The 15679-nt window shown below is 40.0% G+C and overlaps 1 protein-coding gene across 4 annotated transcripts in view; it reads left to right on the forward strand.

Moving 5' to 3' along the window:
* kif1aa (kinesin family member 1Aa) overlaps positions 1-15599 on the forward strand; it is a 51142-nt gene extending 35543 nt beyond the window's left edge. The window contains exons 35-51 of one of the 4 annotated variants that reach the window (XM_034140919.1): positions 696-804; positions 1121-1187; positions 1273-1357; positions 1443-1548; positions 3781-3807; positions 5585-5608; positions 6478-6592; positions 6691-6824; positions 6910-6971; positions 7050-7195; positions 9020-9205; positions 9404-9475; positions 9831-9952; positions 10896-11036; positions 11111-11303; positions 12204-12322; positions 12413-15599. In XM_034140919.1, coding sequence (XP_033996810.1) covers positions 696-804; positions 1121-1187; positions 1273-1357; positions 1443-1548; positions 3781-3807; positions 5585-5608; positions 6478-6592; positions 6691-6824; positions 6910-6971; positions 7050-7195; positions 9020-9205; positions 9404-9475; positions 9831-9952; positions 10896-11036; positions 11111-11303; positions 12204-12322; positions 12413-12455 — 1751 coding nt within the window. In that variant the 3' untranslated portion in view covers positions 12456-15599. The remainder of the gene's footprint in view (positions 1-695; positions 805-1120; positions 1188-1272; positions 1358-1442; positions 1549-3780; positions 3808-5584; positions 5609-6477; positions 6593-6690; positions 6825-6909; positions 6972-7049; positions 7196-9019; positions 9206-9403; positions 9476-9830; positions 9953-10895; positions 11037-11110; positions 11304-12203; positions 12323-12412) is intronic. The other 3 variants (XM_034140920.1, XM_034140922.1, XM_034140921.1) reach the window with 3 other exon arrangements.
* Positions 15600-15679: the final 80 nt, after the last annotated feature.

Genomic DNA, 15679 nt, shown 5'->3' on the forward strand with positions numbered 1-15679 from the left:
ATTAGAAGCTGTATTACATCAAAACAAAAAGGACTTGATATAAAAGGGGGTTTCATTGTGTCAGGATTCAGTTGGATCGGCTCTCTGATGTTCTGTGTGTGTGGTGGATTCTCCTCGCAGTTCCCTCTTTGAACCGGACCATGGCGCCTTTCTGCTTCAGTCGTCAGTCATGAAAGATACTCTCTCAGTCGGGAATGTTAAATATACTGTAGAAAATACTGAATTGAGCTTGAGCTAAACTGCATGTTACTGATTTCAAATTCAACCTCTCTTAATTCCTTTTGGGGAACTACTTTGAGTATAAGGACTGCGTTTAACTCAAGGCTAGACTAGATTGAATCAGTTCTACAATCAATAACAATCAACAAAATCAAATCTGATTAAGTAGAATACCGTTGGAGAAGTCTGTGCATATGCTTTTCCTTATGTACAGTATTTGTTATTACAAGGGGCTGTGTTGCAAAGTGAGAACCCACAAAACCAGAGTTAAGTTTTATAAAAAAAAGAATGTAAATGAAGAAAGGAGCTCCTTCTACATGACTAATGGTTCCTCTCTTTCCCTGCATCACTGATTTCCATTCTTCTTCCCTTTCACTCTCCTTGTAGGTTTAGAGCAGCTCCTTGCTGTTACCACTAGTCTGCTCCCTGTCTACCCTCAACCTCTCTTACACTCTTTATCTCCTTCTTCATCACAGTACCGGCGACCAAGCTGACAGCCATGACCCGCCCTCAGGCCGGACCCTGTCACTGCAAATATGATCTCATGGTGTTCTTTGAGATCTGCGAGCTGGAGGCCACTGGAGAGTGAGTATCCTGCATCACAAACATCCAGTTTGTTTTCTTTGAAAAAGTAAAAAAAATCAATTCTGGTGATCTATTTTCAAAGTCTGATCCAAACTGTTTCTCTCCTGTTTTTCTGATAATTGTTCACAGCTCAATTGATGGAACAATTAGTATCAGACATAGATGATAACAAAACTGATTTTTTTATCACTTACCTCTAAAGTCTCCCATAGAATAGTTATAATGATCCTGACACACTTTGAAACAAATGTCTCCACACTGTCACAACGTCACATGACCACATCCGTGAAGCTGTTTTTCATCTGTGTCTTCCCAGGTACATCCCTGCTGTGGTGGACCACAGAGGAGGAATGCCTTGCCATGGCACATACCTACTGCATCAGGTATGCCAATCACACTGAACAAATACAACATTTAGTGTTTTTTAGATGAACCTATCATGACAACTGATCATTTGTTGACAAACAGGGCCTCCAGAGGAGAATCACTGTTACTATTGTACACGAGTCAGGAGGTGAATTGGAATGGAAAGACATCCGTGAGCTTGTTGTGGGTAAGTTAAGGTCCATCGCATCATCAGTCATATTGCCTCTGTATGTCTACGAGCTGTTCTAACTGAGGCATGACTGCCGTCCTAGGTCGTCTCCGCAACATGCCTGAAGCTGATGAGACCATCATCGACCCCAACATCCTGTCCCTCAACATCCTGTCTGCTGGCTATGTCAGGCCCATGCGAGATGACCGGTACGTACTGCTTTACACTTTCTATGTGAACAGTCAGATCTTTGTAAATAGAGAATAAGCCAGGGCCAGCCCATCTTCTGTACATTTGATCAGATTTTCAGATGATGTGGTTGGTAGTAATTTGTATATTTGTGGACATATATATATGTTTGTTTATGGCAGCATTGCTGAATTTGGAAACCATTATATTGTTCTGATTTACATTTAAACAACAACATTATCTACAGAAAGCCTTGAGAGGCAGGTGAGAGAAAAAAAGTGGTGACTCAATATGAAGAAAAATCAATGTTTTGAGTAATATTAAATTCATGGGGTATTGATACACAGCCTCTCCTGCCCAAAGGGAGTACAAGACAACATTGACATCTGCAAACACTTTTTCTCTTCAGCTGTTTTTACAAATAGCAAATATGTTTCACAGACGTTTTTAAAAATCATTTGGAAAGATGTGTTTCTGTGAAAGATGTGATAACAGTTTAGAGAAGACAAAAAAAATGGATCACCAGAATAGTTTTTCTCTCTTGCCTCTCAGGATCTCACTGTTGTGTCAGCTGCACTGAAACACAGCACACAGGCTAACGCATGGCATAGGGGACCAGCTGCACTTGTGGAGACAAATCATGGCAAGAGACACAGCTTGAATGTTAGATCAGACTAGATTCACCTAGATATTTTGTTAACTTTATCATCATGACCTGCATGAGTATAGCTTCCTCTCTCTAAATGCAGGAGGCCACACATAACTATCTAGAGTGACCATGAGCAAAGTGAATCAAAGAGTTATTTATTTTCCGCCTCATCAGCAGTTATGAATTCCCTTGTCCATGCTGGCTGTGCGACCCTCCTTGTTGTTAATCTGTGCTTTTCGTTTGTTTGATCATTGTACCTCCATGTTGCATACTGTATGACCTTGTTTATCACCTCACCTCTAACTCGTGTCACTTCTCAACACAGATTAGATTTACCAACTCACCTGCTTATAGACTTTAAGAGCCACTCGTTTTTTTACCAAGAACCCTCATCACACAAACCGAAATTAAAATTGCATGTGTTTTTAACTCCAGCATGGGTCTGTGTGTAAAACACTAAACTCTCTGTATTTGAACTCAAGAGAAACAATATGTCTTCATCACTTTCTTGAATCCCTTGATAAACTCCTGATATTTAACATTACCAAACTGGATATGACAATGCAGAAATGTTAATCAATCTGGCGGTGTGTGATTGCAGTCTGGTGTGTAGAATAGCAGGGAGAAGGTGTGGCCTAAATAAAACTCACAACTACAGGAAACAACAACCCAACAGACCAATGTCATTGCTAATACCAGACTGAAATGAAGAAAGTTGTACTAACATGAACACTTTGTGACTGTGACATGTTGTTGGAGAGTATGCTGGAGTTTCCACAGTGAACATGGGCCTGGTAACTTTTTAAAGTTACTCTGATGTCCTTAGAGGGTTAAACATGTCTGTCAGAAACACATATATATAATATATTATTTTCCACTTTGAACAAAGTAAAATCTGTTGAACAACTCTAGTCCTGATCATAACTACCAAATATTCATTGCCATTTTGGTTTAATTCCAAAATGTCACATATCTGAGATCAACATTTCTCTCATATGTATTAACACAGCCAAGATGCTTTAACAATGAAAATGCCCAAAATGTCCCTTTCAGGCTCACCAGTAGATGGCAGTAGATTTATGTTAAGACTACAGTCACAATAATAAGACCTTGGGTTTTAGAATGACAGACATTAGTGGCATGAAAACATGATCAACTCTTTTCTGGTTTGTCTTTGAACATCCAAAACCTCCTACCATAACATAACCACTGTTTTATGGCACAATAACTCTGTGTGCTCACAGTGTATTTACAGCGTATTATATGTAAAGAAAACAGTCTAGATTCTCTTTTAATATCCTTCTGCAAAACTTATAACATTATCTGGTGTTCAAATTACAAACTGTAAAGTATTTTTGTGAGTTTTTGAGTTTTACTCTAAATCTACTGAACGCTCCACGCAGCCCTCAGTGTTCGTCTCGTTCGTTTTGCCTCAATGGTCAAGAATTCTGGTGTAAGGGCTCAGCGGGGCGGGGGTCCAGGCGGGGGTCCAGGACGGGCCCTGCTCAGGCTTGCAGAGACTAACATCAAGGTGTAAATGGATGCTAACATTTTTCTCCCTCCAGTCCACTAACGGAATGTTGTTGTTTTTTTGCTTTTGCAGACAGTTTCTTGATTCGGACATGCCTAGGTATATTATTTTGCCTCTCTTCTCATGCTCTTCAGTCACACAAACATCCCTCTAACGTCCTCCTCACCCTGCAATCCAGCCTCCCATGAAGTCGTTACTCTCTCTTCTACTCTGCCATTACTGTCAGCATTTCATCCGTGCCTCTTTGTTTTCTCCCCTCCTGAGAAGTGAGGGTGTGGTTGTGCATGTCCCCTCTTGCTGCTGCGCTGGGTGTGTGTGTTTGAGCTGTTATCAGATTTATGATAGACAGGGTCTGCATGGCTGGTTTTGCTTCCCGTTGGCTGTGTCTCTGCTGGAGGTGTCGTGGTGTTCAGTCTCACACTCTCTGTTCCCACTTCAGCAGATGCTGTAGGAACTATCTAATAAGGCTGATGTGAGAAACTGTACAATCAATATTTGATCACTGCATTTGTTTTGGATGGAAAAGACATTTTAAAATGTTGTAGACATCTTATTTAAAATATATGTTTACTCTGTCTTCCTGATTGTTTCTAGATGTTGAGTTATTCACAGATGAATTTAAAAAGCAGCAAAGTCACATCAAACATGGTTGCACTCCCAATGTGGTTGAAAAAATGCAATATTGGTAAGATGTATTTGTATTTGCCAGTAGAGAGTGTAAGTGATCACAGTTCTTTTGAAACAAACTGTCCGAAGCAAGAATATCCAGAAAATGCTGACCATGTTCTGCCCTTTCCACTCTGTTTGTTATTCTCATATTGTTGACCTTTGCAGTGAAGAAATATTTTGAATCCATGGATATGATTTTGTTAGTTACCTCTAGAGTGGTTCCCATCACAGCAACAGAGTATTAACAGGAACACTAGTCATCCACTGTTACTCAAGTGCTGTAACATGGATCACATCACTTACAGTACCCCCTCTGGCACGCCATTCAAATGCAGCTATTAAAATGTAATCCAGTGAACCCATTACCTCACCAGTAGCACCTCTCAAAATGTCTGCGATGATGCGACATCGTGGCCAGTTTACCTCGCTGAAACTGGCCAAACACCAGGAACAAACGGCTCCTCGCATGTTCCGCCAGCATGACTTCAGTCCTGGCTCCTGCAGGAGGTAGTAAAAGGCAGAGAAACACATGTTGGTGTAGTGCACAGAGGAAATTGCTTCCTTGTAATGAAAGTGAACACTTTTCTAGGAAATAAGTGTGTCTATATGTGTGATGTGGGTGTTAATGCACTTGCTAATTAGTTAAAAACTGGCCATCTTTGCAGTGAATCTGCTTTACTCACACAGAGCCACAGTGAGTTTCTGCATTACTGAGTCCACTCAGTTCATTGTGTCTGTTTATTCTGGGTGACACATTGTTCACTCTCTGACAAGGTCACATCAGTCCAACATCTGAACCTCATGAAGACTCTTTTCAGACTGTTTTTATGGCTTACGAAAACATTAGTTTCCTTTTACAATTCGTGCTTGGATTATCTTTTTTAAATATAAGGCTGTGAAAGAACTGCTTCCTGTGTGTGATTATTTCCACTCAGGGGTAATGAGAAAAGACGTGTACATTATAACGCATAGAGTGTAGCAGAAAGCAGTACAGTTTAGCTTCAGGAAGGCTGTTATGTAACCCTCTCAATAGTGGGGCAGGATTAGAGCACCTTCCACAGGATTCTCATGTTCTCTTATAGATGAGCTGTGTTTACATAATGAGATAACAGTGTGGAAAACAAACACTATCCCAGCCACACGAGCGCACAACCACAAACAAACTTTCTCACTTTCTATTCTTTTGCTGATTTCTTCTTCCTCACAGCATTTCCTCGGGAGTTGACCATAGGTATTTCACTGCCCTGTCCCTCATTCCTCTGGCTGTCTCTCATCCCCCCCCCCCCCCCCCTCCTTTTTCTGTACTAAAAGTCACCTCCGCTCTATTTGCATTTCTGTCGTGGTTTGTACATCAACTAAATCAGCCTGTTGCATGCAGAAATGTTTCATTAGCACTTTTGTTTGACTTAGATTTGATGACTACTTACTACAACATAAAATGATAATATCTGTTTTACAAAGCCTAATATTATGTTATCAAATCCTATTTTTATCTTTCTGTTTGTGAAATATTTGTTAATATTGAAAGTTGTTGTTAAAGGGATGGTTCAGCTATAAGGAACAGTATTACAGAATATAGCAGTTGTCACACCCCTAGTTTGCAGAAGCAGACGGGAGTACCAGTAAATAAGCTAAGACATGCACTGCTGTGGATGGGGGGCAAAAGCAAACATGTTTATGACCACCCAACAAATGTTGCCATTGTTTAAATGTACACTGAATCATATGATTCAAAGGGTTAGTTTGGATTCACTAAAGTCACACAATAATACAAACTAACTGCCAGATCAAGGCAGCGGCAGACCAACAACGTTTGTGTTCTGCTAGGTCAAATTATTGTTTTTTAGGAGTCTGGTGGCTTTGCAGAGAGCTTTAGTTCCATGTTCAAATTAATTAAGTGTACACTTAAACTGATGTTGATTTTTTTTTTTATGTGGACCTTTCTAAGAGGCCACAGCAGTGCATTGCTAACTTCCAAGCTCCTACTCATGCATATGTATTTTAAAGACAGACAGTAGCATGTATTTAGCTCTGCCTGCTTATTTGTTGTTCAGGTAGAAGGACTTACATTTTAACAGCTGATTCATTTGATCAACTTAGGACTTTCTTCCGCTTCGAGGCTGCTTGGGACAGCTCCATGCACAACTCCCTGCTTCTAAACAGAGTCACTCCATATGGAGAGAAGATCTACATGACCCTCTCGGCCTACCTGGAGGTACAGCACAGAGCCTGAGATCATGAGAACAAATAGCTCTTACAGTGTCAGAGGTGATTCATGTCTGATGTCCTTCCTCTTTCTCTTATCAATTGAAGATGGAGAACTGCACCCAGCCCGCAATCATAACCAAAGATATCTGCATGGTGTTTTACTCACGAGACACAAAGCTCTCAGCCTCGCGCTCCATCCGGAACCTTTTTGGCACTGGAAGCCTGAGAGCGGCAGACGGGTGAGTTTTAAACTTCAAACATTGAAAAAAATCAAACAACTCCTGTGATTTTTCTTAATGTAGAGCTCTGTTTTTGACTTTGTAGAAACCGTGTTACTGGAGTTTATGAGGTCAGCATGTGTAACCTGGCAGATGCAGGAAGCCCAGGTGAGCGTCGAGACTAAGTCCTCATTTTGCATCTGCTCACTTATGCGACATTTCTAACACTGACTCTAACCATTCCAGGTATGCAGAGGAGACGTAGGCGGGTGCTGGACACCTCCGTGGCCTACGTCCGCGGGGAGGAGAACCTGGCCGGGTGGAGGCCCCGAAGTGACAGCCTCATTCTGGACCACCAGTGGGAGCTGGAGAAACTCAGCCTCCTGCAAGATGTAACGGCCATTTATTTTTATTTCACCTTTTACATCTCTTTAAATATGTTGCTTTGATGAATATATGATACAAAATCATATATTCATATATGTTAAAGTTCATAACCAACTTCAGTCTTAGATCATAGCTACAAAACATTAATCATTGCCAGAATCATAGCCCTTTAAAAGCCAGTTTCTTTTTATTTCATCATGAACATTTATTTGATTCTTGAATATGTCAGTGATTAGCAACAACAAAGCAGTGTTTGACGCAGTTCTCCATATTGCAGCAGCAAAAGGTGGATACAAGTTAAAGATCCTATTGGCCTTATATGAAAACAAGAGAAATAGCTATATTTGGTGAGACATAGTAGAAACTACAAATGTGAAGCCAAGGCCTGATATAATAGAATCAGAATCAGAATGCATGGTTTTACGATAGCAATCAAACATTGTCTTTAATGGGTTTCATGTAGATATTTTAGGGGGTCTCTTGTAAGTGTCTGCATTTTAAGTGTCTACACCCATTATTATAGGTTCATCAAATTAACTAGTGTTGATACCTTCAAAATTAAAAATTAAATTGAAACCTTTCCAATATTTATGCCATATGCATTAAATGGATATTTAAAGGTTCTAAATTAGGAAAGCTCTTAACTTTTAAAAGCAAATGCTGAACAAATGGTAATAGTGCTACAGTGTTTGGCGTAATAGTGCATTGTTTCTTAATTAAAATAACAGGACTACCTCACTAAGATGTTTCTTTAAGTTAAACTGGGACTATAAATGAATCTGAGGTTTCTATAACTCACCTTTAAGTTAGTAGCCAGGGAACCTAAATGCAGGTGTACAAATGTCAAGACAAAAACGTCTACAGTGATTCAACTGCAGAAAACTATAAGACATTTAAGTCTACCATCATTTTGCTGCAGGTCACCCTTGAAAAAGAGATCTTTTGATCTCAAGGGGCTTTCACCTGGTTAAATAAAGGCTACAAACAAACAATTTGAAACAAATTATTTAATGTTGGAATTGGATAGTTTCCTTGTTTTCACAAAAGTGGGCATCACTGGTGGATCAGTAATCAGAGACACAGCATAACTAACAGCTAAGGAAGAACAAGACAGGACCCAGGATGGATCCATGAGGGACTCCACAGGTCAGATGAGCACATAGGACTTTTTTACCAATGGATTCAAATGAGTAAAAGAAAAATAGGAAGAAAAACTTTCAATAGCCTTACAGTACGAAACCAAAACCCTTTCTGAGAATATCAATTATGATTATTGTTGGGGAATAATTTGCCCTGCATGTCCTCCTTCTCCCTCTGACGCAGCTGACCAGCCTTGAGCAGCCGTTATCTCCCTTAAGGAGGGGCTGCCCAAGCATATTGTTGTTGTTACCAGTTTGTGAGCGGGCAACTCTCGGTCAGAGATAGTTATTGTTGTAGGACACCTGGAACACATCCTTCTCGGGGTGTAGATGACCCCGAGCCATAAGCGACAACAACTGTGATTCAGTGTCCTCAGCTGTTTAGTCTACCTATTGAAGAATGTTGATTATTACACTCTGAACTAGTTAAACCTCGAGCTACAGGAGGGGTCTTCAGAATTGATTGTGGCATCTCAAGCGTGTGGTCAACTCGTGGCCCTTTGACATGTCTTGTGAATTCTCCGGCCGAAAAACCAAATAAACCGTCAGTGTTTGCCATCGAAGCTCCAGCTCTCCATCGTGTCTCTCTTTGAGTCCTGACTCCTCCATTGCTACAGAAGTTTCCCCCACAATTATGATTTATGTTACGAAAAGCAGCTGTTTCTCTTGTTTTTCTTCCCATTCTATCAGGTGGAGAAGACCAAGCATTACCTCTTGCTGAGGGAGAAACTGGAGTCTACAATGCTCATGGGCCAGGATTCCCTGCAGTCCTGCGTCACCGAGGACCTGAATGAGACTCCTCAGCCCCCCGAGGTGGAGCAGGAGGTCAGCTGCAGCTCTGAGATCACCGAGAGGCAGAGGGAGCTCGCTGCCAAGGTCAGCTACATCACAAATAAAACCTGAAGTTCATTTTGACTTCATGCAGTCCTGATTGTTTTTTTGTAACACTACTACTCTATGATCTCTGTCTCGTCAAATCTGTGCTGAATGTACCTTCATTTTGATTATATTACAGATCTACTGATTTCATTATCTGTTATCTAATCTTAGAGACTCTCTGTCTTTTGTTCACAGTGTTTGCGGCTGCTCACTCACTCCTTTAACCGAGAATACACTCACGTGTGTGTCAGCGCCAGTGAAAGCAAGGTAGTGCTCAAAACACTCACATTTAAACCGAGACATGAAAAAAAGAAAAAATATGATGTACGTCTGATTGTTCCTCACAGTTGACAAGCATGTCTTGTGTGTGTGTGTGTGTGTGTGTGTGTGTGTGTGTGTGTGTGTGTGTGTGGTGTGTGTGTGTGGTGTGTGTGTGTGTGTGTTGTGTGTGTGTGTGTGTGTGTGTGTGTGTGTGTGTGTGTGTGTGTGTGTGTGTGTGTGTGTGTGTGTGTGTGTGTGTGTGTGTGTGTGTGTGTGTGTGTGTGTGTGTGTGTGTGTGTGTGTGTGTGTGTGTGTGTGTGTGTGTGTGTGTGTGTGTGTGTGTGTGTGTGTGTGTGACCAGCTCTCAGAGATGTCCATCACAATGCTCAGAGACTCAGCTTCAATCTCTGCTCTCAACACCATCACACCTTCCTCAACATGCCCTTCGCTGGTTGATGGTTGCTATGGCAACACTGAACTCAGGTGAGTACTTGTTAACATTTTTGGCTTTTGTGTTAATTTGTCTATCATTTTAAATGTGTTATTGCATATGGGATACACAGGTGTGTATAATTATTTGGCATTTTGGGAGTTCAACCTCAGCTCTTTCAGCAAAAATACAGACACTCAGATTCTTGAGGACACAAATGTCCTCATTGAAACCACATTTCTTTATCCCACGGCCATCACAGCTTACAAGCACTCAGTTACATCAGCCTTTCAATCCAGAGCCCTGGCGTTCTTGTTTTTTCAATTCAGAATCAAGTTTATTGCCAGGTACGTTTACACACACAAGGAATTTGCTTTGGTATCTGGTGGTGCAAACATAAACAATCTAAGAAAATAAGTTTCAATAGTAGGTATTAATATATATAAGGATAATACAAAATAAGTATTGTCCATCATATTGAGCTACAGGACAAATACATGCTTTATTTCTGGTTTACAGTGGGGCATTGCTGCTGTATAATGGAGCACTGCAGTTTGTATGCATTGTATGAAAAAGACATGCTGTTGCTAATCATTGGCATTTTCAAGACTGTGAATTAAAACATCTGACATAATATTTGTTGATGATTGTATGACAAGGTCTCCCTTGAAAAAGAGATCTATGATCTCAATGGGACCAATCTGGTTAATAAAGGTTTGATGACAGTTTTTGAGGGATGCAGACATCGTTGTCATTTAAGGAGTGAGGCACACAGGGTAATTGTTTTCGTTGCCTTTGTTTAATGAGTCTGGATTAACCAAATTCTGTATACTGCAGACTGTGTTTTCTTTTATTCCTTGTTTTGAATCAAATTGTTGGTAGTGTGATGCTCTGAGAAAACAGTGATGTCACTCATTGCAGAGTGCTTTAGTTGCATCAGGTGTGGGTAGCTGCCATGTAACTATGATTTATGAGCCTCTTGTTCCTGTACCGCAGACCCCCGATGCCTCGCTCCCGTGCGGTCAGCCCCAGTCCTGACACACAGCAGGACGCAGAGAAGAAGTCCATCACCGGGGCCTATGAAAGCAGAGCCCGGAGCCGCAGGTTCTTCCCCGACATCCAGGAGATCAGAGTCAGGTGAGTGTTCCTCAGTGACTGTGGAGACACTCTTCTGTTTCACATGTGCTGATTTCTCAACTCTACTCTTGCAGCCCCATCGTGTCAAAGAAGGGATACATACATTTCTTGGAGCCGAACACTAACGGGTGGGTGAAGCGCTACGTGGTGGTGCGGCGGCCGTACGTCTACATCTACAACACAGAGAGAGACTCTGTGGAGCGTGCTATCCTCAACCTGTCCTCGGCTCAGGTGGAGTACAGCGAGGACCAGCAGGCCATGCTGAAGGTCGGTGATCAGGGTCTGGAGGGAACATTCAAAATGTAATGCGTTACAATAACTAGTTACATGACAAAAAATCGAATCAGTAACCCAATATGAGTATCAAAATATAAAAGTAATGTAACCTGAATACTTTCCGTTACTTTTGGAAAACCTCAATATCAAATGCAATGCAAATAAAAAGGATAAAATAAATAACAATAAGATGATTTTTACTTTAGTGTATGCAACAATGTAACCTTAGAAAAGAAGAAGCCAAGATATTTCATATAAAAAATGTAGTAACAGTTATATTTAACAAATGCTCTTTAAACCTAATGCATTAAACAAAAGCATAGACTGTACTTTTGTTTAATAAATCAGGTGTCCATCTACTGCATTCAAAAAGAAATGTATTTAAAATAAAGATAAGATAAGATGTACTTTATTGATCCCATATTGGGAAATGTTTCCGTTGCAGCAGCATGTAAAACAAGGCATTGCACATAATAAGAAATTAAAAGAGTAGAAATATACAATTCTAAAATGTAAACATCTCAAAATAGAAATAAAACAGCATTAGAGAGTAGAAAATATATAAGTTGACTGTGAAGATAAAACATCTTCACGGTCATTCTTCTAAAGAAGAATTAAAGTAGCCTAAATATAAACCATAAAGAAAATGTGTTCATTACTTCTACCTATAATATATTGATCTTTATTTCAAAATGTATTGTAACTATGTTATCCTGCTAGTAATCTCTTTTTTATATACAAGTCATCTGATTACTTATTTGTATGTAATTGTAATTGAATACAGTTACCTTTGTATGTATCCTGATGACGTCATCTGTTACTCCCTCTCTCAGCTCTTGTTGGTGAAAGCCTCAGATACGGTTCCATATGTCTTTTGTTTTCTTTCCACAGACCCCGTACACATTTGCCGTCTGTACAGAACATCGTGGAATATTGCTTCAAGCCATTAATGACAAAGAGATGCATGACTGGCTCTATGCGTTTAATCCCCTCCTTGCAGGAACTATCAGGTAAAAAATACTTCAACAGCTAAAAGTGCACAAACAGAAGTGGAAAATGTATCCTTAATACAAATATGTATTCTCCTTTCGGCCTCTCAGGTCAAAGCTGTCGAGAAGACGAGCCGGACCGATGAGGATGTGAGACGAGACAGAAGGATGAACGCAGAGACTAAGATGTACATAGATCCTTGTCCTTGTCCCTCCCCTTGTGCTGCCCCCCCCTCCCCCAGCCCCACTACAACAGTCTCCAACAACTATCTTACCCCTGTACGTCCTCAGCTTATCACTAGTGTCCTCAGCACCTAAAGCGCCCATTTTTGTGTCAGGCTTTTGCTGCGGTGTGACTGTAGTCTGAAGAAACTCTTCAAAAAGCTGTCACTTTCCTGTACTGAGGTTTATTCATAGCTGGACGATTGGAGAAGACTGGAGGAAGTAGCACCAGTTTCTTATCTCAGATTACATACGTATGGTAATGTACTGTAGTTGTTGTCGGTGACACATCAAGCCTTAGTCATTTAATCCTCAAAAAAATGCAGTGACGTTTACTTTTGATGTGAAGCTGTCATGTCAGCGAGATCACATTGCTTCATTTGCATCAGTAAATATAGAAAAAAACATCCAGAATGTTCTCTTCTCTACAGCTATATACAGTATATATACAGTGTCTAAACTGGTTTGCATTCAGCTAAAACATACACGCTTAAAGAAAATAAAGGACAGTTGAGTGTAATTCTTTAGAATAATCTTCTTTCCTGCACCGTGAATCCTGACATGGAGCAATCTGCTGTCCTACTCCTAAACTTCTCAGAAACGTTAGCACACACAGCCTGGCAAAGGAACATCTCATCTTAGACCTTATGTTATGTGGCATTCTGATCAATCCATGTCATGTTTTAGCTTCTCTTAGGAGCACCGAGGGTATCTACATTCACACCAAAAGAAATTCAATGTCATCACCAATAATCCTCCCAATTGAATCCCATTCTCTACCTGAATTGTATTTGTTTAAAATGTGATATATTTAGATATTTAACAGCTTTATTATTTATTTCTGCATGTATTTATTTACAAAGACATTTATATTTCTAAAATAGTAGTACTGTGCAATTTCTGCACATCGCACTTTTTAATATGAGTTCCTTAAATGTTTGAATAAGACAGCATTGTGCCCATACAGCTATTTAAACGGCTGAATAATTTACGATTGGCCAATTTCTTTGTGAAGCTGAAAATGACTTGAATAATACTATCCCCTGTAAGATTTGGATAGTCACACCTGACCTTTGACCCCTACTAATATACATCTGAAAAGGTCGATGTGTTGTCAGACATAAAGATGGTCTGTCCATCCGCAGCTGCACAAAGCTACCTTGTTAAATAATCAAAAGTATCAATGTTCCTCACAGTACAGAATAAGAAACTCGTTTTCTGAATGATATGTATATTGATTCAATGTAGTGCCTCTCTTTTCAATCAGACTGTACAGTATGCCTCTGCACCAGTTGCTTTGAAACTACATTCTCCATGCTGCTACTGTTCTGGAAGTGTCTGCCGATCATACTGTACCTTTCTGCTTATCATCATCACCTACATTATCAGACAGAAATCTATTACATATCTTAACTGGCAATCGGATGTCATTAATTGTCCATAACACAGAGTATACTTCAAGGACGTAACGTCTGATTTGAACCCTGAGAGGGAAGGAAAATCATTTTGTTGATGCATTTCCTAAGTCTGATCTTCTTTAAGGGGATTTTCAGGTACAGTTTGTAACATTTCTGTGATATGTTTCTTCTGGCTAGAAATCATGAATCCTATTTAAAACACATGGTAGAGGTGCACTAAAGCCTCTTGTGGCCTAAATGAGTATTACAACAAGAACAACCAAGAACCCTCATTTAAAATAAACGTCTTTCCTATCAAAAAAATGTAGGAACTAAGAAAGATTATCCTGGCAAAACCTTTTTCTCCACCTGATAACTCGTAACAAAAGAAAATGATTTCGATCAGACTTAGAAAATGTATACCTTCGATCTTTGCTACAGTGCATTTTGTATACATTGCATTCCTGATAATTATGAATCTGAAAGCTCCTGAACTAGTGACAGATTCAGCGTGTGAGATGTTGTGTGAAGTTTAAGGATGAGCATGCCTCAGGTCAGCCAGCCTAGAGAGCGTGCTACAGAAGAGACATTTCACCTGCAAACTAAGACAACATCTCAAAGCATTCAACTGTTAACAATATGATTTGTTGTAAGATGGCACAGTAAATGGGAGCAGGGGATTACATTCTAACTGCAATTTAAGTATTTGTTTTTATTCAAGCATATATCCCGAGATTTGAAAGTATTCTGTCGGTTGTGGGCAATTGTTTGAAGTGATCCATTCAAAACCTTGTAAATCCTCCATAGCTGTCAGCAGTTGTGGCTAATCAGGCGGTCTAATGTGTGTTCATTTCTTTTGTTGGCTGTGTTCTGTGATCCCTGTTGCGATCACAGACTTTCCTGGCAGAGACTGCAGTCGTGGTTTATCCAGCATCATCATGGAGAGAAAGCCCTGGTGTAAATGACACCGTCAAAAGCACTCATGTCTCATTTCCTTTAAAAACACAATCTTAAAATGTGAGCCTCGGATTGCTCCAGTTTGATCTTTGTGTTGAGATTATTCCTCGTGTTTTTAATGGGCCTCTTTGTGTGTCACTTTTGAGCCAACCAAAGCTTTCTTGGTGCAGTCGAACACAACAAATCACACTGAATGTACATTGATATTTGAAACAGTTCTTCTGCTGGAGTGGTTGTGTGTCTTTTGTGTTCACAGTCTGATTCCTGATTGATTGTAGGTGGGTTTACTGTCAGGGAACTAAACAAAAGTGTGGGATACACCTCTTGTAATCTGTCCACTGACATGAGAGGGGAGGCTGGTTCATTATAATCACACTTTCACTCTTATCTCAACCTCACCATCTCACCATCATGCTGTCAGCCTTCACAAGATCTACTTTTTCTAACCCCATTTGAAAGATATCATCTACATTTTTGTGCTTCCACGTCTTTATTTATTTTCAAGTTGCACAAGTGCATTTTTTTTCTTCAAATGACTTTGCATTGTATATAACATGATTGCTGTGAACAGTGTATTATAAAGTTGCACCCATTTTTAAATCTGAAATGGGCAGTAGTTCAGTCGGTGTCTCTGAGTGTTGGAGTTTAGCGTCAAATGTTTGTGTACACTAAACACATTGTCATATATGAAATAAACATGGACATTATGCAACACAAAGAAACAGACTCCTCTTTTTATTCTTAATTCAATTAGATTTTGAAACTGTTGACCAAGCATGTATGTATTATCATTCAAAACATA

The sequence above is a fragment of the Trematomus bernacchii genome, unplaced genomic scaffold, assembly GCF_902827165.1.
Source record: "Trematomus bernacchii unplaced genomic scaffold, fTreBer1.1, whole genome shotgun sequence".
In the NCBI taxonomy this organism is placed as follows: Eukaryota; Metazoa; Chordata; class Actinopteri; order Perciformes; family Nototheniidae; genus Trematomus; species Trematomus bernacchii.